A 27645-nucleotide genomic window follows, 5' to 3' on the forward strand; every position below is an offset into this window, starting at 1 on the left:
AAAATAGTCATTTTTTGCCATACGTTGACTCAACGTATATGGCAAAAAATGACTATTTTCAGCATTTATGTGGCATATTTTTTCTGGCAACTGTGCTTCAGTGGCTGCAACCAAAAAAACTGGGCAAACAATGTCTACAAGGTCAACGTATGGCGAAAAATTACTATTTTCAGCATTTATATGGCATATTTTTTCTGGCAACTGTGCTTCAGTGGCTGCGTCCAAAAAAACTGGGCAAACAATGTCTACAAGGTCAACGTTATGGCGAAAAATGACTATTTTCAGCATTTATATGGCATATTTTTTCTGGCAACTGTGCTTCAGTGGCTGCGTCCAAAAAAACTGGGCAAACAATGCCTACAAGGTCAACGTATGGCAGTTGTTTAAAGAGAACAGTAGATTACTAGCCAGCAAAGCTACCTAAGCTAAAATGTCCCTCAAATCCCTGCAGACTTCTGTCCCTCCAATACAGAGCAGTATCAAGCAGATTACTAGCCAGCAAACTTACTATCATCTGTCCCTGAAATCACTAACAGCTCTCCCCCTACACTATCTCTTCCAAGCACACACAGGCAGATTTTTCAGATACATTTTTGCCCTTGATCCCCCTCTGGCATGCCACTGTCCAGGTCGTTGCACCCTTTAAACAACTTTAAAATCATTTTTCTGGCCAGAAATGTCTTTTCTAGATGTTAAAGTTCGCCTTCCCATTGAAGTCTATGGGGTTCGCGAACCGTTCGCGAACCGCTCGCATTTTTGCGCAAGTTCGCGAATATGTTCGCGAACTTTTTTTCCGACGTTCGCTACATCCCTACTTGCCATATGCCCTTAAAGAACCTGTGGAGAAAGAACTAGAAAGAATGGAACATTATGGTATTGTGTCACGTGTCAAATACAGCAGCTGGGCTGCCCCAATTGTAGTGGTCCCCAAAAAGGACAAAACGATTAGACTTTGTGGTGACTACAAGGTCACTGTCAATCGCTGTATTGAACCAGAACCTTACCCACTACCAAATGTAGAGGACTTGTTTGCTACACTTGATGGAGGTAAATATTTTAGCAAGATTGATTTATCAAATGCCTATCAACAGCTAGAGCTGGACCCAGATTCAAAGACATTCCTTACCATCAACACGCACAAGGGTTTATTCCAATACCAGCGCTTACCATTTGGAGTGTCTACAGCACCAGCAATTTTTCAGCATGCAATGGATCAGATTCTTCAAGGAATCGATCATGTGGTCTGTTTTCTGGATGACATTTTAATTACAGGTTCATCTGTTGAAGAGCATTTGGCATTGTTAGATAAGGTTTTATCAAAATTAAAAGCATCTGGGGTGCGAGTAAAATTGTCCAAGTGTCACTTTCTCCAGGAGTCTGTAGAATACTTAGGATACCGCATAGATGCACAAGGTCTTCACCCAACAGAAACAAAGTTAACTGCTATTGTTAATGCACCTTCACCTTCAAATGTGTCTGAACTACGCTCTTTCTTAGGACTGCTAAATTACTATGGACGATTCCTTCCAAATCTGTCAACATTGTTGCAACCCTTACATGAACTTTTGCAGAAAGATACCAAGTGGGTTTGGTCAGCACAGTGTGAAAAAGCATTTCAGGATGCAAAGCAAAGACTAACCAACAGCAAGTGGCTAGCACACTATGACCCTAGTAAGCCACTTAGATTAGCATGTGATGCCTCACCCTATGGAGTTGGAGCAGTTATATCACATATACTGCCTAATGGAGAAGAACATCCAATTGCTTTTGCGTCTAGAACTCTAACACAAACAGAGCGCAACTATGCTCAAATAGAGCGGGAGGCACTAAGTATTATTTTTGGAATAAAAAAATTTCATAAATATCTTTATGGAAGGAAGTTTTCACTGGTCACTGATCACAAACCACTTCTGGCCATTCTTGGGCCAAAATCAGCAATTCCAACACTGGCAGCACTTCGAATGCAAAGGTGGGCACTACTCCTCTTGGCATATGATTATGATATTGTATATAGACGTTCTCAGGATCATGGGAATGCAGATGCTCTATCGCGGCTTCCATGCCCATATACAACAGATGTTCAGGACGAAAGTGTCATTTTTCAAGTTTCATTTGCAGAAGAACTACCTATTTCTTGTAAAGATATTGCAGCTGCTACAAGTCATGATCCTCTTCTGGCGAAAGTGTGGGACTTTACTTCCACAGGCTGGCCAAACTACAGCTCTGACAAAATCCTTAAGCCATATTTTGAAAAGAGAGATGAGCTTTCCATGGATCAAGGTTGCTTACTGTGGGGGATACGGGTTGTCATTCCTCCAAAATATCGTAAGAGGCTCTTGCATGAACTTCACGAAGGCCATCCAGGTGTAAACAGGATGAAAGCACGAGCTCGTGGTTACCTGTGGTGGCCAGGCCTGGATCAAGATATAGAAAATTTTGTAAGTCAGTGTACTGCTTGTGCTTCTGTACAAAATCAGCCACCCACTGCACCCCTTCACCCATGGACATGGGCCACATCGCCGTGGGAAAGAATCCATATTGACTATGCTGAAATAAACCAGCAAACATTTCTTTTGGCTATCGACAGCTATTCCAAGTGGTTGGAGGTGTTACCCACTAAAATAAGTACAAGCGAGAAAACGATTACTTTGCTGCGTAATTTGTTTGCATCCTATGGTCTGCCAAAGGAATTGGTTTCGGATAATGGACCTCAGTTCACATCTCAGGAATTCCAGTATTTCTTGAAACAAAATGGTATCAAGCACAAATTGACCCCACCTTATCACCCAGCTTCAAATGGTGCTGCTGAACGGGCGGTTCAGACATTTAAAAAAGCGTGGATGAAACACTCAGTAGCCAGTGAGTCTGCTGGCACTACAGGAGAGTTGAGACTTTGTCGATTTCTGTTTAGTTATAGGAATATTCCACATTCAGTTACTGAAAGTACCCCAGCGGAACTATTTTTAAAGAGGCACCTCCGAAGCAGGTTGGATTTGCTTAAACCCTCTTTAGCTGATACAGTGGAGATACATCAGAAGCAACAAGTCAGAGCACATAATAGCTCCAGACAAAGACACAAAGACTTTTACCCAGGTGATAAGGTCTTGGTTTGAGATTTCCGTCACTCAGGGCGCCTTTGGTCTCCAGGGACCATTTGTCATAGAAGGGGTCCCCTGACGTATGAGGTGCAAATTGGTAACCGTCACGTTCATGTCCATGTGGAGCATCTGGTTCCAGATAAGAGTGTGTCACCCGTACCTCCTTCATTTTCTACAATTGACTTTCAAGTACCTGTAGCGCCCTTTCAGGAATTACCAGATGTCAACAATCGCTCTAATCCAATCAGTGCTACAGCCTCTGAGTGTGAACGGAGGTATCCGATACGAGCACGCAAACCTCCTGAGAGACTGGACTTATAATGTCACTGTGTTATTGTTAATTTGGACATTTCAGCCTTAAAATGTTTTCAACTGAGTTATAACTGTTGGTTATATATATATAATATATATATATATATATATTGTGGAGATTTACTTTTTGCTAAAAGGGGAGGAATGTAGTAACCTGCTTGTGAAGACATTCTGGTTAAGGGCATTCTGCTGTTTTGCCATTGCTTGATGATCATATTCCTGTTCCTGTTTTGTGTGCTTCCTGTTAAGCTGAGAGCAAGCATGGAGCAGGCCAGATCTACCTGCCATGTTCTAATAAATATACCAAAAGTTCCAGGGTGTATCTGACTACTTACCTGAACTAACACAGTAGAATCATTAACCCACTGCTAGCCAGCAGTTTATTACAGATGATTTCTTGGACAAGTATTGTGATACTAAACTCTATAGTTAGCTCAGGGCCGGAACTAGGGGTAGGCAGAAGAGTCACTTGCCAGGCACGTGGCGCCAGGCACGTACCTCTTCTGACGCCTTCCCCTAGCTCGGACCGCTATGTTCAGAAGCTGCGGCCGCACTTCTTCGTAGTTTAGATCAGCCCATTCTCTTTCTCAGCTCCAAGGCTACATCAGAGCAGAGCTGTGCCTACTTATACTAAGCCTGTTATCTTCCATCAGGCACAAATCCTCACTGTAAGTACTCAAACATATTAATAACATACTTATCTACACAAAGCCTGTTTCAGCTGCCACTGGTTTGGATCTCAGCCAATGATTTACCATTTATTTATCCATGAACACTGAAACATGAGAGCACAGTATACTTTGTCCACAGAACATTATATACATTATAGAACATCGTATATATTTTGAGATATAAAATGAAATTTATATTTAGACAGCATAGAATTAAAATATAGTTTGTTGTTTGCAGATTTTTTGTACTCGTACAGATGTGTGATAGTTGACATATTGATTGCTTGCCTTTTTCATAGATTTCTAATGTAGGGGGCTAAATGTATTCCCCATTTATATTGCATTCACCTAAAGTTTGGCCACAGAAGGGCCCCTTAGTTATACAGGAGCTAAATGCCTCTTCCTGGGTGTCTGGAGAGTCTGGGCATATTCTTTGTAGGGAGTTTAATTCTTTTTCATTAATAAATCTTCCTGGGTCAAAGCATGGCCCCTAGCTTTCCTTAGTCAAGGCACTAAATTCCAGTTGTTGGTTTAAAATTCAAAATGTGTGAGTTTTAACTAAAAAGACAAATTTGAATTTAAATTTACCATTCAAACCTTAACTGATTGTACATGACATGCTTTACTGTGTTTTTAAACAATTATGGATGCTCTGTAATAGTTGGCCCATAAACTATAATGGTGCATATTTTTTGTAAGAGAGATTATGGGTCATGTGATTGTATCATGTGATTGTAACATGTGGCTTGAAGTGCTTTTTAAAGCTGTGATAGATAGACCAGACATTTATGGTTTGATAAAAGAAGTAGATGCTTCTGAAATGTTAACGTTGCTCTCTGGACATTATATATCACTGTTATGTGATTTAATGCCATTAAAAGCAACGCAAGGAATGATGGGAGTGCTGTGAGCTACTGAAATGTATATATGTATAGTATACCTCCCAACTGACCCGTTTTTCATAGGACAGTCCCAATTTTGACAGCTCAACCCACAGTCCCGGATTGTTACTGAAATTTCCCAACTTTCTCTTTGCTCCTGCACTGAGCAGTCAGATAAAAAATACATTTCTAAAACTTAATTGGCTTTTGGCAGAGAGCCCAGACTATGTGGCAGGTGGACTTAGATACTTTTGTAACAATTAAAGACAAGCAAAGAAACAATTGTAACCATTTAAGACAAGCAGGTCTCTTGGGAAAATGTGACTTGCCGCTTAAAGGGCAAATCACCTTCATTAGCAAAACTGAAATAAGACATAAAAACCACAGAAATGTGTTCAAACTTTCATAATGTGCCAAATATTGTAAAAAATGATGTGCTATTTAGGGGGTGTGGCCATAAAATGGGCATGGTCCAAAAAACTTTTGATGCGCTATTTGCGGCAAATGTTTTTGTCCCTCTATTTTCCAAATGTTGGGAGGTATAATATATATATATAAATCAGCCCCACAGTGTACAGCTTTTACATGTCTGCAATGGTTAAAAAATGAAGCACTTGTAGCACATATATATATATATATATATATATATATATATATATAAATAAAGGAGTTGCACCTTTGCTTAGGTTTTGCTCTCCCTAAGATAAATATACTGTATTCTCCACCTGATTCTGCAAAAATTTACGACAAAAAAAAAATCCAACAGCATTTCTTCCATATAACCCATAATAATCAACCAGGAAAGAAGAAACACACGTGTTTTTTTTCAGTCTCCAGATGGTGAGAAGAAATTCAGTAGAAGGAATTGGAAGTAGATTTTACAGGCTTCTGTCCAAACTTCATCTAATGAAACCTCCTGGTACATGTTTAATCAGAAACAATATAACTATGAAATAAAATATTCATATTAATTTGATTACCATTATTATATATGTAAAAAAGATTTTGCTGGAGCAGAGTGTAAATCCTAATGTACACATATGTTTAATATGAGTCATATCGGTAAGGCATGTATTGAAAATGCATGATGTGTATTCTGTTTTTAATTTCAGTGTGTTGTCATTCCTGAAAACAATGTTTAAAGGATACGTCAACCTTTAAAATAAATGAGGATTTATTGATGCAATATTAAGAACTTTTGCAATGTATATTCATTACATGTACTGTTAATATGAATGAATTTTGTTACAACAGCGCCACCTGCTGGTCAGTTTCCCACCAGTCTGACCAGCAAGTAGTCAAGGAAGTTGTCAGGAGAAAGAAAGAGGCTGCTCTGATGTTCTTCTGCTTAGGAAAAAAATTAAAAACGTTTCTCAAACCTTTCCTAAGCAGAATAACATCAGAGCAGCCTCTTTCTTTCTCCTGACTTGACTACTTGGTGGTCAGACTGGTGGGAAACTGACCAGCAGGTGGTGATGTTGTAACACAATTCATTCATATTAACAGTACATGTATCCCTTAATATGTTGGAATTAAAGAAAAATAAATAATGAATGTAAAATACAAAAGGTTTACTTATCCTTTATTAATACAACTTTTGTGGCAGCTGTAGCTCATGTCTCTACTCTGGACCTCAGACTCATAAAGGTGGCGAAATTGCTTTAGGGCTCCTACACACAGGCAGCTTTTTATGTGTTTGATGTATGTTTAAGGGTAGAACTACACAAGCTATTTTACAGTTTCGATGCGCTGAAATTAATCGCAGGCATTACATCGGATGCGCCAAATCTAAGGTAAGTAGTAAGACAGACATTGTCGCTGCATGCATCCGACATGACTGGAGTATACCCCAGCAATATTCATCTAATTAATAATATTTAATATGAGGTACGGAGTCCTGTTTATAATTGTTTTTAATTGGTGTAGAAAATAAATGATTGATTTAATATATGTACTATATTTATGTTTTTAACATATCTCTGTTTTTCTTTTTTCAAAGGAGCATGATCTGCAGGAAATTTCCTGAGTATCGGTACCAATTTGCACATACAATGAAGTGTCTCATGGAGAGTGCTGAGTATTTTATGCCACATGGGTGCCAGATGATATCTCAGGCCTGTATAGATCAATTCCTTATAACATTTAGCTTTTGGATGTCTCAATTTTAATATCACTTTTATCACTGTGTGTTACAATGCTTTTGATACATTTTAATTGGGATACAATTTTTGTAACTGTATAATGTCATACCAACAGAAAATAATATTTTTGATAACGGTTGCTATGGACTATGAATCACGGAAAATGCAATATGGACACTGTGAACTTTGACCTTGGGGGAGGGATGAGAGGCGTGACTACACCCCTCTTCCACTATAAATGTTTGGCACATGTTTACACCAATAGGCTTGATAAAGGGCCCAGTGGAGGCCCGAAACGTTGCCATTTTGTTTATGAGATGAATAAATACTAATCACTTAATCAATTGCAACAGTTGTGCCGCAGGTCTCTTGCTTTGTGCATCCGACATGACTGTCGTCGCTGCATGCATCCGACACAACTGTCGGATGAAGACGCAACATGCAGCATTTGCATCCGACAGTTGGGTCGTCTCGGATGCACGCAGCGTGTCGGAACAGATGCTATTTCAGGTAAAAGCGCTCATGTAGTTCTACCCTGAGACGCAGGTTTGAGTGCACCTAAATGCATTCGCTAATTGATTCCATTATATTCTGTCTGGTTGCAGTATTCCGAGTTGGATTTTATTACATTTGCCTTTCATTGAATTTGTTAAAAGCAACATGTTTTATTTTCTTGCACTTGACATGCGTTCAGCTATCACCTGAATAGAGGGTTGTGTTTGGAACAGACAAAAAAGCATAAGTAACATAATTAATACATACTTATTTGAGCTAAAAAAATACCCCAAACATAAATGCAATAGTTTCATGCTTAGAATGCTTAGAATTAACTTTTTTCCAAAAAAAAAATAAATGAAACCGTTTTTGAAATGTGGAGTTTGGGCAATTATCAGTTGACATTTAATAATTTTCTGGTGTAAACAAACTTTTTAGTTTTACTCCCCCACCATATGACACAGCCTGCAAATTGCTTAACAAATGAAGTCACAGTGACCCCTACTGGTAAATTTGGTGAATGATATTTGAGCAGTAACACTCTGGGCTGTTTGTCGTAAGGATTATAATAGGATTTAAGCATATTCAGTTTACAAAATTTGGCAGGTTATGAAAGTTTGAACACATTTCTGTGGGTTTTATGTATTATTGCAGTTTTGCTAATGAAGGTGAATTGCTCTTGAAGCTGCAAGTCATAGTTTTCCCAAGAGACCTGCCTATCTTAAATTGTTACAATTGTTTCTTTGCTTATCTTAAATTTTACAAAAGTATCCATGTGCACCTGCCACGTATTCTGTGCTCTCTGCCAAAAGCCAATTACGTTAGAAACTTTGTATCTTTTTCTGGCTGTTCAGTGCAGGAGAGCAAAGAGAAAGTTGGGAATTTCATTAACAATCAGGGACAGTTGGGAGCTATGGACAGTATCTCGTCTGCAGTGTTGTGTGGGTCAAGAAAAACCCACCGCGTGCTCTTATTTTTTATACCTGTGCCTGACCCGCAGTGATGTCATGGAAAGTGTCAGGGCATGGAGGCGCACTAGTATATAAAAAGGAGCAGGTCCAGCAGAAGTGGGGCACTAGGAGGTGGCCCACAAACTTTGTGTGGCAGTTGACCCAAACCCCCCTGACCCGCAAACTTCAGGTTGGCCTGCACATGACTGTCCCACACTGCTGGTTTTGACTACAAGAACAATTGACACCTGACAACTTCCTTGACTACTTGGTGGTCAGACTGGTGGGAAACTGACCAGCAGGTGGCGATGTTGTAACATAATTCATTCATATTAACAGTACATGTATCACTTGTATCTTGGAATTAAAGAAAAATAAACAATGAATGTAAATTACAAAAGTTCTTAGAATGGCACCCTCATCAATTTTATATTCACTTATTTTAAAGGTTTACTTATCCTTTAAAATACAACCTCCATTCGTTGCTGTAGCTCATGTCTCTACTCTGGACCCCCCCCCCTCCATAACGTCTGGGCAAGTCTTCAGCAAATATATTGAAACTAAAGCTTCATAAGGTCGATGGAACAAGGGGCACTGGCGCATGTCAGGCAGAGAAGTGCCCAAACCCACAAGTTCAGCTGAATCAAAAATAGTGCTGGCACCAATAACATCATTTACTGGGAGGGCAGGAGGTGCAAATGTACTTTGGGTCATATTCCCCAACACCGAGTGGTGACTGTGGGTTCTGAGGTAGAGTCCTGCGCGGGTCCATTTTTTGGGACCCAAACCCGACCCGTACCCGCAACCTGCAATCCGCTACCCACATTCTTACCCGCTTGGACCCGCAACCCGACCCGCAAGTACCTTCTCTGCAACCCGGACCCGCGACCCGCTGACCATCAAGAAAGGAGCAAATATTGATATTGAGAAGACCCGCAGCCCGACCAGCAACCCACAAACCCGCAGAACCGCCGACCCGCGGGTATACCCGCACCTTGAACTTCAACGAAAAACCCGCATGGAACTGCAGGTTTTTGCGGGTAACCCGCGCAGGGCCGCCATCAGGGGGGGACAGGGGGGACAAGCGTACCGGGCCCGGGCATGAAGGGGGGCCCGGCAGCGCTGCATTTTTTGAAGATCCGGGCCCCCCTTACGAGCGCCCGAGCCGTACGTCTTGCCTCTTGCGTGCCGAATGCGGAAGTGCCGAAAAGCCGAAGCCGATGCGCCGAAAAGACCCGAAGTCACGGAAAAAGCCGATGTCACGAAGCGCCGAAAAGAACCGAAGTCACGAAAACAGCCGAAGTCCTGAAGCAGCGCAAAGACCCGAAGTCACGAAAAGAGCCGAAATTGAAGTCCTGAAGCGGTGAAAAGACCCGAAGTCACGAAAGGAGGCGAAGTGGAAGTACTGAAGCCATGAGTTCAATCCTACTGAACACCAGTTTGTGGTTTTTTTTTTTTTTAATCCCCTGGCCACCAATGTATTATTTTAATATTCTATAGGCCCCTGCCTCCAATCTTTTTTTTAAAACTTTTTTTTTGGGGCCCCAATTTTTTTTTTTAACTCGTAAGGGGCCCCTTGCCACCATTGTTTTTTTTTTTTTTTTTAAATTTAAATTTTTTTTAATTTTTTTAACTTGTAAGGGGGCCCCTGCCACCAGTTTTTTTTTTTTTTTCAAAATTTTTTTTGGGGCCCCAATTTGTTTTTAACTTATAAGGGGGCCCCTGCCGCCAATGTTTTTTTTTTCAAAAAAATTTTTTTTTTTTTTTTCAAATTTTTTTGGGGCCCCAATTTGTTTTTAACTTATAAGGGGGCCCCTGCCACCAATGTTTGTTTATTTTTTAGTTTTTTTAAAAAATTTTTGTTTAAGTTTTTTTTAACTTATAAGGGGGCCCCTGCCACCAATGTTTTTAAAAAAATCAATAGCTTTTTACAACTTGTGTGGGGGGGTTACTTTTTTAGCGCTGATGTCTGTGTGGTCTTTTAACTGCGATGTGGAGTGGGCGGGATATGGGGTGGAGCTTGGTCGTCAGTGTGGGCGGGGCCCAGGGGGCCCCAAAAATTTTGTTGTACGGGGCCCCGTGATTTCTAATGGCGGCCCTGAACCCGCGTGTACCCGACCCGCTGCAGGACTCTATTCTGAGGTGGGATGGTGGTCGGGGTCAAGCTTATATAAATAAATATATATTTATTGACTATGACAAAGGAGACTGTACTTCAGTAAACTACACATTTACCGCTTTTTGGTTCAACCCTTGAATTAAAGTGCAATTTTATTTCGACTTTGCATATATCATAGGAATAGAAATGCACTAGAACTTCATATATAGTGAAAGAAAATTCAAGATTGTTGGCCAATGTGTGTCTGCTTCGGAGACCTTTTTTAAAGGAGAACTAAAGCTTAACTAAAGAAGTAGCTAGAAATGTTGTACATTAAGTTTTGTGCTTCTGTACCAGCCCAAGGCAACCGCAGCCCTTTAGCAGTAAAGATCTGTGTCTCCAAAGATGCCCCAGTAGCTCCCCATCTTCTTTTCTGCTGATTCACTGCACATGCTCTGTGCTGCTGTCACTTACTGAGCTTAGGGACCCACTCAATATAATAGTACACATAGAATAGAAATGTCACAATATAAGGCTGATTAGTAATAAATACAGATAATTACTATATGGCAGCACAGAAACCAGTGCAATTAGCATCAGAATGTAACAATCAGCCCTTATATTACAGAGCAACCTAATTTTCGTGACGTGACGACCCCTAAGCTTAGCTTCTCAACAGCTGCTCAGAGCCCACTGAGCATGTGAGTGTCACAGACACTTCTAAAGAAGGTGACCCCCTGTGGAAGTCCTGGATCATTGATGCTATTGAGAAGCTGAAACTTTAGGCTGGTGCAAGAAGTTCAGTATATAAAATATGGCATTTTCAGCCACATTAATTTTTAGGGTTTAGTTCTCCTTTAAGACACACAAGTAGAAAGAAATGTTGACCAACAGAATCTTGGCTTTTCTCGTCATTTATGAAATGCATCTCTATACCTATGATTTAGGATCTCTCTTTGGACAGCTCCTGGGCTGGGCATTTTGTAAGTAAGTAATTGACAAAATGTATTTATTATATGTGTGTGCAAGTCTCACCAGAGGGATGTGGGTTACACAGCCAATTCAATAAAACGGATACAAGAATATATTTGGATATAAACTTTACTTTTCATTTCTTTCTACAGAAAAAAAAACTAATTTAAACCAAAAAATGTACACATTTAGACATTTTACAGTTAATATTCAACAAATATATTGAAAATCTAAAAAATGCAAAGAGATTCCATAATGACAAAGGTATTGATACAGTATAAATCTGGCAGGGAATTGTTTATGTAAGTTTGAGGAGGAGCCTGACCAATGAGCAATCCCAACACATACTCTAAACTGACCAGCGGTCGGGGTCTGTCAGTATTCACCCCCTATAACTGTGGATATTAATTAAAAACCAACATAAATACATCTCCAGGGCCTGATTCATTAACAGCATCTCCACTGCTCAATTAACCCTTTTGTTTTGGATCCAGTTGATGCGTATCAATTTAAGCTGCTAAAAAAAAATAATAAAAAAAGTCATTTTTGAAAGTTTTTGATATTTAAAAATAAATCCCCAGTCAGATTTGTTATTTTTGTGCATTATGCATCAGCAGAATCAGTAATCATGTGAGGTTTGCGATTAGCTGGTGGCACCGGAGGGCCTGTGCCTCGTTTGCTCTCCTGGTAGCCCTCATCATCATCATCATCATTCTTCTCATAGTCCTCCATCTGATTTCTCTGCATCTGTTGCCTGTTCTGTTGTCGTGGGTTGTCTTCTTCTGCTTCTTCTTCCTCTTCTTCTCTGTATCTGCAGTAAGGAAGCATAAGATGTACAGCATTAAAGGGGCTGCTCACCTTTGAGTTAGCTTTTATTATGATGTAGAGAGTGATAGTCAGACAATTTGCTATTAGTTTTCATGTTTTATTATGTGTGGCTTTTGAGTTATTTAGCTTTTTATTCAGCAGCGCTCCAGTTTACAATTACAGCAATCTGGTTGCTAGGGTCCAAATTTCCCTAGCAACCATGCAGTGATTTGAAGAAGAGACTGGAATAAGAATAGGAGAAGCCTGAATAGAAAGATGTACATGTGTAGCCTTACTAAGCATTTGTTTTTAGATGAAAGATGGAACGAGTCAGAAGAAGAAGGCATATAATTCAAAAACTATAAAAAATAAATAATAAAGACAAATTGGAAGATTAGAATTGGTAATTCTATAACATACTAAGGGGCAGATTTATCAAGGGTCGAATTTCGAAGTTGAAAATACTTCGAAATCGAATTCAAAGTAAATTCAAAGTCGTAGTATCCTATTCGATGGTCGAAGTGTCCAAAAAATTACTTCGAATTTTGAATTTTTTTTTCTTCGAAAATTCCCTCAAATTCACTTCGACCCTTGATAAACCTGCCCCTAAAAGTTATCTTAAAGGTGAACCACTCCTTTAAGTGAAGGGGGCAAGGCTCGGATATGTTTGCCTTTTTTCAATCAAATAAGTCTCCTTAGAAAATATTGCCCAGCTATAGTTGTGACTAATTACAAATTAAGATCTTGGGGGTTCACTAAATGCAGCCTTACATGGGGCAATGTTTGGGGGAAGCCATAGATGGTGGCATAGGCATCGGAAGTGGGGGGGGGGCGCCTTGGCAAATGCAGATTTAAATCCCTCCCTGACATTCAGTAAATAAAATACATACACACAGAAAGCTATTTGAAATTTTAAACAAGTTAAATACATCGCAACCTGCTGGACATTTCCCCACCAGTCTGACCACCAAGTAGTCAAGGACGTTGTCAGGAGAAAGAAAGAGGCTGCTCTGATGTTCTTCTGCTTAGGAAAGGTTTGAGAAAGGTTTTTAATTTTTTTCCTAAGCAGAAGAACATCAGAGCAGCCTCTTTCTTTCTCCTGACAACTTCCTTGACTACTTGGTGGTCAGACTGGTCAGAAACTGACCAGCAGGTCTGTTGTTGCAAAATTCATTCATATTAACAGTACGTGTATCCCTTAATATCTGGGAATGAAAGAAAAATTAATAATCAATGTAAATGACAAAAGTGATTAGAATAGCACCATCATCAATTTTACAATCACTTGTTTTAAAGGTTTCTTATCCTTTATCTGCCTGTGTATGGTCACCTTCACTCACCTTGCAACAGATCTTAATGAAAGACTGTCCTACCCTGTGCAAACCAGTAGGGGGAACCCAAGCTTCACAAAAGTGCTCTGGGCCTCAGGCTTCGTACTATTTCAGTGTTCAAAGGGGTCTGGGTGTTGGCTATGGCAAGTGGGTGAGAACTTGGTAAAAAAAATTGAACCCCATTAACAATAAGTGTTCCATAGACAGAATGTGGCCATCAGTTTGCATGTATAATATGGGTCCATTTATGCAGCCAGATTAATTGCATATGATGAGGGGCCGAGTCTGTGTCTGGGCCACCTTAAATATGCAGTCTTTCCCCCCCCCCAAAGCGTTTGTAGGCAGGGTCGGACTGGAGTCTTTGGGGCCCACCAGGGCTGCAAATGAAGGTCCCTCTTGGCAGTCCCGGAGCCCCCCCCTCCCGACCACCAATTCCAGGGCCCGGCACACCACACAAAAATGTTGCGCCGCGCAGCCGCAAGTTCATCTCTTTAAGGGCAGTGGTGTAACTATAGAGGAAGCAAACCCCACAATTGCAGGGGGGCCCAGGGTAGAGTCCTGCAGCGGGTCGGGTACCCTGCGGGTTGCAGGTAGAAGTTTCGGTATATAGACGGGGTTCGGTGGTTCTCTGGGTTTGCGGGTCTGGGGTCTTCTCAATAGCGAATTTTACCCCTTTTTTTTTTTTCGATCACGCCTACTTCTAATGATTTCACTTCCAGTTTACAATGACAGCACTTTCTGTTTCTTAATAGTTAGCATATTGGGTTGCAGATAAGGTACTTGCGGGTTCAAGCGGGTAAGTATGCGGGTTGCAGGTCCGGGTTGCGTTCAGGTTTATCAAATTGGTTCCGTGCAGGACTCTAGCCCAGGGAACAGGTAGGCTCGGACAGTGGGCTCTGCCTTCTCTATAGCTAATATAAAACTCCCTCCTCCCCAGCCACTCTCTTATCTGCGGCAAGGAAGTGGGAAGCAGTCGGGCAGGGAATGGGCAGAGTCAGGGTGGGGAGTGGGCGGGACAGGAAGTGGGTAGGAAGATGGAGATCAAAGTGCGCAGGGCCCCTCTGAAGATTTTTTTGCAGGGGGGCCTGACGCACTCTAGTTATGCCACGGAGGAGCAGGTCCGGGCTCAGTCTGACCCTGTTTGTAGGGTAGAAATTCTGTACATTATTTTTGACTTACGCCATATTGTAATCCTCTTTATCTTTAGAATCGCGGCAGCAGCAACAGTAGACGATAATGCCGATCACTATGACCGCAGCGACACCTCCTCCAATAATTCCAGCGTAGAGACCAATGTTCATTGAAGCTGTTCCAAAACAACAACAGATACATGTCATTTGCTGCATTGCTGTGTTTATCATAGAAATGGCAAAAACCATGACCGAGTCAGGCCCCACATTTACATGAAACTCCTAGAGGGTTTAAACTGTAAATTATATTTATAAATGATAATTCACAGCTAGATCTAGATAAATAATATACCATTAATGTGGAACAATGTACAAGAACATGGAATGATCAAGACCTACAGAAAGTTCAGTAGACCGGATTTATCATATGTTTACAATTTTACTTTTTTTTGTTTATTTTTATGTTCAACAGTTTCCCATAGCAAGAACCCGTGGGCAGTGATTAGAACGACTATGCTATTTCCTAATGAATTGGAACAGTGGAGCAAGAAGAAAAATAATCAAGAGAGGCCCATGTGATCAGCAGGTTTTTGGTTTTTACCTCTTAAGATTATCCTGGCCCTGTAGATTCTGAAAGCAAATAGATAGTACATTTATGGGGGAAATGTAATAAAAGTCGGTAACGGAAAAAATATTTGCAATGCAAAAAGTTATGCCTCTGTGCGAATTTATTAAAGCTTTTGCGAACCCGGAAACTGTTTAGGGACCACTTCCGACAGTAGATGAAGGTTTGCAAATGTTGTAGTTAGCGCCAGTGTGCAGTGTGTAAGGGGCCCTCCAGTTGTATTAAAGGGCACACTGCACCAAACATATAAAAACTGAAGATTTTATTGTAGAACTTCTTTTTCTTTCAGGAATGTAACAGCTTCCAACATGAATACAGGACCATTCCACAGAGGTACAGCAAACGTTTTCAAGCCCCACAGACGTCAGACCTGCGAACCCAGTCTTGGCCTTTATTGCACCACCTACCGGACAGGTAGTCCGCCGTACGACCTACGAGCCCTCCACCTCTGGCCCAGTAGGACTTTTCGATGTGCCACCTCCCTCCTTCGGCCAGCGAGCCACCACAGCAGTGCCCCTGGCTTTTCTGGGTAGGAATTTTCACCAAGCGACTTGGGTTGTCCACACTGTCCTAACTATCTCTGATTCCCTATCTGTGGCCGAGCCACGGCCACTAGGCCTCTATCTCCTTGGTGGGGTATCAGCTACCCGTGCTAACTTGCCTGACTGACTAAGGCACCTAGTGCCCCATTTAATATGTACCTTACTACTTGTCCTGCTTCCAATCTCTCTCTCTTCTGATTATTGCTAGCTTCCTTTATACCCTTAGCCCTGAACATTACTATGACATGCCTTCCCCATGTGTTTTCCCACACTGTACACACATTTCCTTCATGTGCTACACATACTCTCTTCATGTGCCTTACCAGTGCTGTCCAGCCTGAAACCTCCTGAACATACCCTTAACACTATTTCCATCTAGTGGATAACCCTTGTAATTACACCAATGTTAAATATTGCAATACTTTTCATCCACAACATCATTAATGCACATTTCAAATACTTATTCCCATTCAATTTCATACATGTCATTTCGATCACCTTACAAGTGAATATAATAAAACTTCTTAATGAAAAAGTTTTCACGTTTGCTCCAAAAGATTACGACACCTTCAAGCAATGTGCAATTAAAATTCGTAATGCGCAATTAAAATTCCCAATGTAAAAACAGTTTAAGGAAGAGTATTACATTGCAAAATGAGACTTTTTATTCTTATTTGTGCTGTTTTTTGCTCATTGCGACTTTTATTGCATTGCCCCAATAGTCTCTGAATTGGCACGGATTGATATGGGTCACTTAACAATGGAAATTCCAGGATAAGCCCAAAAACTGGAGGGGGGGGGGTGTTGGAGAGAGCTGAAAATTCAGAAAATTATTTTTATATATATATATATATATATATATATATATATATATATATATATATATATATATATATATATACACATACATACATATACAAATACACACACATTCAGAAAAAAATATATTTCTTTTAAAAAAAATCCATAAATAGATTAGCATAGGAGGGGGCCACATTGGACCCCATTTCCATGCCTGTCATTTGTAGATAAGTCTTTTCAAAACTAAAATAATTATGTGTAGGGATGGGCGAATTTGACCCGTTTTGTAAAAAATTTGTGAAATGTCTACGGGCGTCAAAAAAATTTTGTCGCGCGCCGTTTTTTTTTTTTGACGTGCGTCTTTTTTTTTTTTTTGTCGCACTACACCATACAAGTATATGGCCGTCATTTCCGCGGTGAAACAAGCCAAAAAATTTGCCCATACTTGTCTCAACACCAGCTATAGAAGAGAGCATAGAAATTCATCCGGTGGATCCCCATTGTGGCTTCTGGTTAATGCCATTCTACAAGCAGAAGCTCCCTGATTCAACGGTAGGATGCTTTTTAGAAATGGTTTAATGATACAATCGTGACAGATTTTTTGAAGGTTTTAATTTTGAAACCTGTTGGTAGTTTAAAATGTGTGTCATATTATTTGCACATTTTTGCACTACTTTGCACTTTCTTAATAAGATTATTTCTCATTGGTAGCTGTTTTGCCTATGGGGATTTTGATGGATTATATGGTATTATCCATGTTTTCTGGCAAATTGATTGAATACCTTTATATGAAGAGATACCGCCCTAGTGATAGATTATTAAAACTATGAATATTTCTTGTCCATCAGCAATGGTTTAGGCCAGCGAAATTGAAGTGAATATGAATTCTAATGAGAGATGTCATTGAATAAATACTGTATTAATATGATTGATGAATATTTGGCTATACGGTGGCAATTCTATACCATTGCAAGATGTGTTTACCTTTGGACCTAATTTTAAGTTTGTTGACTTTGTTTCTTTTCTGATTTTATTTTCTGATGTGACACTACCAGTATAGATATGTTATGGTATTCCCTCTATAGAGCTTTATGTTACCAGTGGCGACGTAGCCGTTTATGGCTACTTTTAAATCCCATTTTTACACTTCTATTATTTTTTTTTAAGTATATGTTTTAAAATTTTCTAGGGTTTGAACAAGTACTTGCAGATGTACAGGTATGGGATCCATTTTCCAGAAACCCGTTATCCACAAAGCTCTGAATTACGGAAGGCCTGTCTCCCATAGACTCCATATTATCCAAATATTTAAAAATAACTTCCTTTTTCTCTGCGATAATAAAACAGTAGCTTGTACTTGATCCCAACTAAGATATAATTAATTCTATTTGGAAGCAAAACCAGCCTATTGGGTTTATTTAATGTTTATATGATTTTCTACTAGACTTAAGGTATGAAGATCCAAATTACGGAAAGATCCATTATCCGGAAAACCCCTGGTCTGAAGCATTCTGGATAACAGGTCCCATACCTGTACTAAATTTACTATGCAAATATGTTCACGTTAATTAACACTGCTCACTGATTGGTGCTTTTTTTAATTCATACATCATTTGATGACTTCATGTGAATATACACGTCGTGTGATGACAACGGTTAAAGGAGAACTGAAATGTGTTGTGGGGGATTATAGGATACTACAATAACTATAACTATGTATGTATGTATGTATGTATGTATGTGTGTATATATATATATATATAAGTTCCAAAGCTATTCACAAGAGGAATTCCTTACGTGGCATCACTGCTACTGTGATATTACAGGACTCTTCCCCAACTTTGTTCTTTGACACACAGATATAGTAGCCGGAGGTGTCGGCCGAGATGTTCTTCAGAGTCAGATCACTTCCATCTACACAGGGTAAAAGAGGAAACAAAGAATAAAGAGTTTATAGAGATCGATTCACCAAAGTGCAGTTCCCATTGCCCCATAGAATGGTGAGTTCTAATTCCAGAGATAAAAACGCACATTTCACTGAACGTCTTTGCAATAGAAAGTTATTATCACTACAATTACCCCCACAGTTTTATAACATGTTCACAATTTGGATATTTTTGCCAGTGATTAGTGATGGGTCGAATTTGGGGAATTTTGCTTCGCCGAAATATTTGCGAATTTCCCGCAAAATTTCCGAAACTGTGAAAAATTAGCAAAACGGCACCTGCCTCTCGTTTTTGACGCTGGCGTCCATTTTTTGGATGCTGGCGCAAAATGCTGCTGAATAATAAGTGCAAGCTCCGACATATAATTGCTATGGAAACAAACTGTCTGTCCCTTCCTGTATGCAGCTGTCACTTGTCTGTTAATAATATCAGTGAGGGAGTTCAGGTGTAGAGATTTAAGCCAGTGCACCCCTGAGCCCAGTTCATTAACAAACCCTCCCCCCCCCAAGAACTTACCCCTTACTGATGTTAGTGGCAGTTGCCTTGGCATATTCTGGGGTGAGTAACTTGTCCACTGATAGTCTGGGACTGGAGATCCCTCTACAGAGTTGCATTTCAGTTTGATGTCTTGCCCATATTCGGAGCTCCCTTCGATGCCACAGATGGGTTTGGTAGGGGCCACTGCAAAAACATAAACCCATTAGAATATTGAAATACATGAGTCTATGTACGGAAATGACCACTTTATGACCCAAAATAATGTAATTTTTTCAAGGTATTGTGCATATAAAGCATAATAGCAACAGGGAAAAGCAATAAGTAGCATCATCAGTTCCTTTCAGTACTGTGAGTCCTTGTGTGTATAAATAACACAAATTCACCAATACCCTCCCACCACCTCCTCTTTTCCTTAAAGGATAAGTAAACCTTTCAAAGTAGTGAGACTAAAATTGACGAGTGTGCTATTTTAAGCTATTCTAAAGAAAGGCTGCTCTGACCAGCAACTGACCAGCAGGTGGTGGTGTTGTAACAAAATTCATTCATATTAACAGTACATGTATCCCTTAATATCTTTTAAAGAAAAATAAATAATGAATGTAAATTACAAAAGTGCTTAGAATAGCCCTCTCATTAATTTCATACTCACTACTTTTAAAGGTTTACTTATCCTTTATATAATTGCAGGGTCCTGCTACTAGTGCCTCGGATAACCTTGTGTGCCATTGCCCTAAAGTTATATAATTACCCAATACAATAAGATCCATTTTGGCAGTAGGGGTTCCTTTACGATCTTTGGGGATGATGACTTCACACTGGTACGTGCCGTTGTCTTGCATAGTAAGTTGAGTAATGGTGATCCCTACATTATTAGCACCCGGGTCACCAGTAAAGGACACCCTTCCATTGTAAGCATCTCCATAGGTGGAATCACTACCTAAATAGTAGGTGATAACCTCATCCTATAAACAGAAAAAACACAGATGTTAAATGTCTTTTATTTACTCTTAATTTTACTCTGATCCAAATGAAATGGAATTTGAGCAGAAATGAGCATTGTATAGGAAAATACCATGTATCCTGCTGGCTATTATTTCATGTGAACCTGATTTCAACCATCAGCTAGGCCAGTTAGGGGGAGATTTGGGGTGAGTGCTTATTTGTGTCCTGGGTACCCCTGGAACTATAGCAGGATGACTGTTACCCCAATGTTTTTATAAATCCGTAAACTTGTTATGAGCTAACAGTCACCCTGCTATAGTTCCAGGGGTACCCAGGGCACAAATAAGCACTAACCCCAAATCTCCCCCTAACTGGCCTTCAGGCTGGGCCCCCTTAGCTCATAACAAGGTTACAGATATATAAAAACATTTGGGGTAACAGTTATCCTTTAGTTATGGCAGCTATAAGATGACAGATAATGGGATAGGGTAACAAAGCAAGGTATACATAGCAACTGAAGGAAAGTCAAATAACATTTACCTGGGTATCAAATTTTTTCCAGCCAGCAATGCTGCCACTTTTATCTGCAATGGTTTGGTAGGTGCACAGTAATGTGGCGTTCTTCCCTCTAGCGGCTTCAACTTTTTTTGTTGGCGTGTCTACAGTAATGGCAGAGACTGTCACCAGAACTGAAAAATAAACAAACAGGAGTTTTTATGAGTGCTCATTCATTAAAGCCTCTACACTACAACTGGGCCCCCTGCAGCCACAGGGTCTCCAGTCTCTAAAAGTGGCCTGGTGAGGTCGCCAAACGAGCGAATATTTCCCCGATATGCTAAAGGGCCGGTATCGGCAGCTTTAATCTGCCCGTGTATGGTAGGGTTGCCACCTTTACTAAAAAATATTACCGGCCAGTGGGGGGCGGGCACCAAAAGGGGGCGGTCTGTGATGCAAAAGGGCGGTGCTACGTGGTGTCCTGCAAAAAGGGGCAGAGCAACATCGCAGAGATGTCCGCAGCGCTGGAAAAAAGGTAAGTTCTGTGCGAATTGGGGGCAGGCCAGGGGCTTTTTTTAAAGGGTATTACAAATTACCAGCAACTGCATTGCTGGTAAATTTGTAATACCGGCCCCAGCCTTGGCAGGTGTTTTACCGGCTAGGCCGTTAAAATACCGGCCGGGTGGCAACTCTAGTGTATGGCCACCTTAAAACTACAGTTCCATGAGGAATGATCAGCTGATTTTGGTAATTCCAAATCACAGAAGGTAGGAAACGAATGCTGCCGGCCAGAATTAGTAATCATGCCCCCGATACTACTTACACCCCCTGAGTGGTGAGTTCTTCCAATTAAGAATGATAGGGACAGAATAAAAAAATGCCAACTGCATTTCACAATCTGCCCCAATTATATCCAGATGACACCCATAATTTGTCAAAATCTAATCTCCTTCTCACATCCCCTGCTTGTTTTACAGCCCAAAAAATGGACCTTCAGATCTCTGTGGGGCCCCTTCCATAGCCTTGGGCCCCTAACTGGGTGGGGACACTGCACTCCTGCTGCCTGTGGTATATATGTTTTGCATGAAGTGCCTTTGTCTCACTCAGTGCTGCTCAGTTATAGGAGGAAGAGTCATAAGAATTAAACTGTGTGTGTGTGAGTAGGAGAGTGTTTGTGAAACAGTGACACAATGATAGTGATACTGCTTATGTGAGTCACAGCCCCAAATAAAGTCCGGGCACGGTCCTGCTGGACACAATCATGTGACTGGGTTGGGCACTTCAGACTTTATTATTCATGTCTAAACACCTTGTTTAAGTATAGGGATAAGTGCCAAGCGCAGATGGAGCAATTTCATGAGTGGGATCGACTCCCAGAATGCAATGTCATAAGTAAACCTTTAAAATAAGTGAATGTATAACTGACGAGTGTTATTCTTCTGGAATTATTATTATTATCTTGGAATTAAAGAAAAACAATATCAATTGCAAAAGTGCTTAGAAAAGCACCCTCGTCAATTTTACACTTATTTTAAAGGTTTATTTATCCTTTAATATCGTTAAGAGAAGACTGCTGAAACTTTGCACTGCCAGAATTGCCTTAGGGGTGCCGGGCAAAGGACATTGTATGGGAAAAACCCCAAAAGGCCAAATGACTTGCAGAAGTTTTTTTATATACAGCATTTCCAGTGAAACGGATTGTTCCCAGCCAATTCCCTGTGTGGAGCCCTCATTAAAACCAATGGAATTATTCTTTAGGCCACACACGTTGCTAATCGGCGGAACACAAGACAAGTTACACAGCAGAATCAATGCATGTCATGCTGAGAGACTGGGAGAGGCGCGGAACACTGAGAATGGATCTATTTACTGGGAAAAATTCAGGTTTTTCTGGTTGGTGCCCCTCACCTGTCCCCCTAAGGCCGTGGAATCCACTAGCTTTTGTGCTTTGCAAGATAATTTCACAGGTACAGTTATCCTGGAAACGTAGAAAGCTAAGCCCGAGGTTATTGGGATCAAGTCAGGCAGCAGGTAAAATCCAGGTCGGGTCTTTTGCTACTGTGGCTCTTATCACCATTGTGTAATCCTGTTTATTACTGCAACCTCTGAAACACTGTCCCAAGCATGGGTGCTGCAGGCTGGTGACTGGGGGGGGATCGGTCTGTGTTAGCCACATCAGGGTGGTGTTCACTAAGCTGGTGGCCACCAGTTATAGGAAATAACACAGGATTCTGAGCCCAGCACCTTCTACTAATTGACTGAATAGTGTCTGAGAGTAATCGCACCCCTCTGTGCCCATAGTGGCCACCATGCTGATCTCTTAGCTGCCCATGAATGCCCCCCAGTCTCTAAACTTTATTTACAGGGTACAGAATTCCTAGTGAGTCCTGTTAGTTATCAGGCAACGATATGATGGAGACAAACGTAGATCATACTGGGCCCACAGCAAAATCATTTGCACCCTTTCATAGGTTTCTATTTCATTTATTTTTTCTTTTTTACAAACAAACCATAATCAATAAAAGGCCCTCTGCAATCTATGGGGCCCCGGAGCAGTTGTGTACCCCGTTTCCTATTAGAAAATAGTGTTGAACGTCTCTTGGGCTGCACCTGGTTAATGAAACTAGACAGTTGGTTTCCCGCAAAATTCACGAAACGGCGAAAAATTTGCGAAAAATCATGAAATTGGAAAGTTCTCAAAAAAACGTGAAATTCGGGCGTTTTCACGAAAAAATCTTGAAATTCTGACATTTTCACAAAAAAAATTGTGAAATTTGAAGGTTTTCACAAAATTTTTTTCTCAATTCTGAATTGAGAAAGCCAGTTTGATGACTGGTGTAACGTCTTCAAGAAAAAAGAAAAAAAAACACAGCAAGTCCAGTTGATTTGACTTATTTCTATAGATGACCTGGATGAATGAGAACTTTCACAAATGACTGACTTTTTGTCACAAAACAAGGAAGTAAAAAAATTTGCCCCTTCCCAACCCTAATTTGAATATGCAAATTAGGGGTCGGTTCGGTATTTGCCCGAATCTTTCACAAAGAATTCGGCGGTTCGGCCGAATCCAAAATAGTAGATTTGGTGCATCCCTAGTTGAAGACTGTCGCCAGCTTTTGTCGGACATAACTTTCATATGATTGCTGTCAGGGGCAGAATATTGTCGAATCTGTTCTTTTTCTACTTTATTTGATCTGAATGGTTATTGGCAGGTCAGGAGATGGCAGCGATTGTTCATCCGATGTTAAGGTAAATCTGCACGTCTATGGCCAGCTTTACACCCCTGATCATTATCTCATATAACTGATCCCTTCCCATTCTGGAATTGCAGGTATCTATATATCCCATACCCTCTCGGCACACAGGGAAACACTATGGCAGCTCCACTCTTATTACACAGCGACTGTGGGTGGAAATGAAAGAACGGCAGTTGGGAGTCATGGCCCGAGGGAATCATTTTGCTGCTGGGGGAAGATTTATAAGGATTTAACACAGGGGCCTGTTACAGAGGGAAATATTGCCCAGGTCTCTTGGAGTTGCAGCCAGCTGGATCCCAGTACAGGGAGTCCTATTTGTAAGACATTAAACTGGAATTTGATTATAATTTTTATTGCAGAGTTTTATGACCACAAAAATACACATGGCTGCTGTCAACTCCCAGCTACCTTTGATATGTACATAGAGCAGCTGCGAGAGAGGCAAAAACATTTGGCCATTCTCAGGCTAATTGTCCCCTTCGTGCTGTTGTATATTTCTATATTTGTGTAGTTCTGCATTCTTTGCTGGTGGCATTTCACTTAGTGTAACAACTAAAATGTACGCGTGAGACACAGTCTGAAACTACGGTAAATGTTTTTCCAACTCAATTTATGCAAAAACCACAGACTTGTGTTTGTTTCCTGGAGGGTTTGACTTCATTAATTATTATTATTGGACCATCTTTTACATATTTTAAGTAGAACTAACAGCATAAACACAGGGGAGGGGTGCCAAAATGTTACCCCCATCAGGCTTTTTTACTCTATTGTACATGCACCTGCCCAGGTCTGAAGAAAAGTACAAAGATGCAGAAGAAATACAGGGAACTCTGAGTATCACTCGTGTATTATAGGAGATAATGTACCCCCTACTGTAAATGATAAGGATATTAGAAGTCACTGAGGGGTTTTGTGGCCATATAAAGGCACAAGGCTGCAGGCTGAGTTATACAGGGAACTCTGAGTATCACTCATGTATTATAGGAGATAATGTACCCCCTACTGTAAATGATAAGGATATTAGAAGTCACTGAGGGGGTTCTGTGACCTAAATAACTTGGCTTGGGGCACAGTATGGTTACAGAACTCCTGACTGCCTTACACATTCTCATTGGGGCAAGAAAATTCCTTATCCGTAGTGTCGTTTATGTATGTACAGAGGCCTGTAGAGGGGCCGGGGCAAAGTAGTAAGCAAGGCATAAATCTATCTATACAGTGCTGCCTGGCCCTTCAGCAAAACCTAACACCCCCTGATAGCCTTCAGCAAGAAACTCCTTATTCAGCATAAGGGGCCCCAGATCCTGCCCATACACCAGGGGTGCCCAAAAGGTAGATTGGGGTCTACAAGTTAGACTTTTAGCTGGTGATCAGTAGATATCAAGACACTGTCTAGTCTTTAGATCTACAGCTTGTCTAAATCACCCTTCTGTTTAATTCAGATATTTATTCTGTTAAGGTTACATAAGAAATAATTATAATAATAATAATAATAATAATATCATAATAGTATCATAATAGTATAATAATACAATTCTTAAATATAGCAATATAACATTACCCATAAATCAATATAATATTTAAGCAATACAAAATGCTAACAATGCTATTATGGATGTAGATCATAATGGGACGTCACTAAAAGAAGACCCTACACTAGTAAAATATGGGCACTCCTGACATCCCACCTATACACTATACCATACACAGCAATGGAAAAGACAAAATTGGGTGCGATTATCTGTCAGAGATTGGGGGAGATTTTGTTGCCTGGCGACTAATCGCCTCGTCTTCTGAGCGACTATCTCCCCGAAGTGCCTCAGCGTTTTTTTCCCATAGGCTACAATGAAAAGTCGTCTGCGCTAATGCACACACGGCGAATGCATCGCTGCGTGCGACTTTTCATTGTAGCCTATGGGAAAAAACGCTTAGGCACTTCGGGGAGATAGTCGCTCAGAAGATGAGGCGATTAGTCGTCATGAGGAGATTTGGGGAGATTTTGTTGCCGCGCCTGGTGCGGCGATGCGTTTTTCCATAGTCGCCCAAAGTCATCGCTGTGTGTGCATTAGCGCAGGCGACTTTTCATTATAGCCTATGGGAAAACACGCTGAGGCAGTTCGGGGAGATTGTCGCTCAGAAGACGAGGCGATTAGTCGCCGGGCAACAAAATCTCCCCGAATCTCCTCATGTGAATTAAACCTAAAGGGGTTGTTCACCTTCAAACAACTCGTTGTTTTCAGATAGATAACCAGAAATAATGACTTTTTCTAAATAACTTTCTTTTTTTTATGTGTGACCGTTTTTTCTAATATCGAAGTGTACGTTTTTTCTAATATCGAAGTGTAAAGTGTAATTTTTCACCTTCTAAAGCAGCTCTGGGAGGGGGGTCGCCGACTCCGTTAACTGTTCTAAATTGATACATCTAGTTCTGAGTTTCATTGCAGGCAGCTGTTGGAATTGATACAGTTCTTATAGGAACAAGGAAACAGGAATGAAATGAGCCCAAATTAACATCCGGCCGCAGTATCACACGGCTCAGCTCTTATCACTAGTTATACACTGATAAGGACAGATACTATTAGATTTTGAACCAATAACACACTGACCTCTGCTCTTTGCTGTGCAATAGGGTCACACATTCTATTACTAACACTGAACAACAACTCCCAGCATGCTCAGCTAGCTGTTCCTAAAGCAGTGGTGCCTAACCCGAGTGGCTGTTGTTATTGAGCCGTGTCGGAGCACAAAACAAGCAGGAACATAAAGGCACCTAAAGGAGAAACACGGACAAGGTGGGGTGCACCCTAATCACCCTTAGTGGTAGAATGATCCCACTTACCTGCCCATAGGAAATAAGGCACCAATCTGTATCCCTGTGTCCCCATCCCGGCTGCTTCACGTATGTGGGTTCCCAGGGCAGGCAATGGTGGCTCCCAGCAGAAACCAAAACTTGCAGTTCTCTCCCTCCCACACCCACTGCTGCTGTGTGAATACCTGCAGGGCTTAGCCAATGGCAGCACAGGGATTCCTGCCTATACCTATTTCACTCCGCATTTACTAAACCCCTCCTCGCTCTCTGGATTCTCTCCCTCACTGGCTGCATTTGTAAGTCGCCTCTGAGCAAATAGAAAGGGGAAGTAAGAGCACAATGCAAGAACACGGACAACACTGCTATTTAAAGTGATATACTCTGGCCAAGGCTCGGTGAAAATTAGGGCAGTCACTTAAAGGGGTTGTTCACCTTTACATTAACATGATATAGATAGTGATATTCTGAGACAATTTGCAATTAGTTTTTATTATTTGGGGTTTTTGAGTTATTTCGTTTTTTATTCAGCAGCTCTCCAGTTTGCAATTTCAGCCATCTGGTTGCTAGGGTCCAAATTGCACTGATTTGAATAAGAGACTGGAATATGAATAGGAGAGGCCTGGATAGAAAGATGAGCAATAAAAAATGGAAATGGAAATACATTTGTGGCCTTACAGAGCATTTGTTTTTTCGATGGAGTCAGTGACCCCTTATTTGAAAACTGGAAAGAGTCAGAAAAAAGGCAAATCATTTCAAAACTATAAAAAATAAATAATGAAGATGAACCAATGAACCAGTTGAAAACTTGCTTAGAATTGATCATTCTATAACATACCAAAAGTTGACT

The 27645-nt window shown here is 40.7% G+C and overlaps 1 protein-coding gene across 1 annotated transcript; it reads right to left on the reverse strand.

Annotated features, from left to right (window-relative positions):
* Window positions 1-11729: 11729 nt before the first annotated feature.
* Window positions 11730-27040, reverse strand: gpa33.S (glycoprotein A33 (transmembrane) S homeolog). The gene is made up of 7 exons (XM_018248971.2): window positions 26829-27040; window positions 20781-20929; window positions 20047-20260; window positions 19317-19481; window positions 18652-18768; window positions 14936-15062; window positions 11730-12429 (listed from the first exon to the last, which is right to left on the reverse strand). The coding sequence occupies exons 1-7, from the start codon at window positions 26872-26874 to the stop codon at window positions 12222-12224; spliced, it is 1026 nt and encodes a 341-aa protein (XP_018104460.1). The 5' UTR covers window positions 26875-27040; the 3' UTR covers window positions 11730-12221.
* Window positions 27041-27645: the final 605 nt, after the last annotated feature.

Source organism: Xenopus laevis, chromosome 2S, assembly GCF_017654675.1.
Source record: "Xenopus laevis strain J_2021 chromosome 2S, Xenopus_laevis_v10.1, whole genome shotgun sequence".
Taxonomy (NCBI): domain Eukaryota; kingdom Metazoa; phylum Chordata; class Amphibia; order Anura; family Pipidae; genus Xenopus; species Xenopus laevis.

Coding starts and splice junctions, on each gene's coding strand:
- gpa33.S (XM_018248971.2), bottom strand. CDS start 26,874: ATGGGGACACAGGGATACAGATTGGTGCCTTATTTCCTATGGGCAG. Junction 20,261..20,780: donor GGAAAAAATTTGATACCCAG/GTAAATGTTATT, acceptor TTCTGTTTATAG/GATGAGGTTATCACCTACTA. Junction 19,482..20,046: donor AATGGATCTTATTGTATTGG/GTAATTATATAA, acceptor ATGTTTTTGCAG/TGGCCCCTACCAAACCCATC.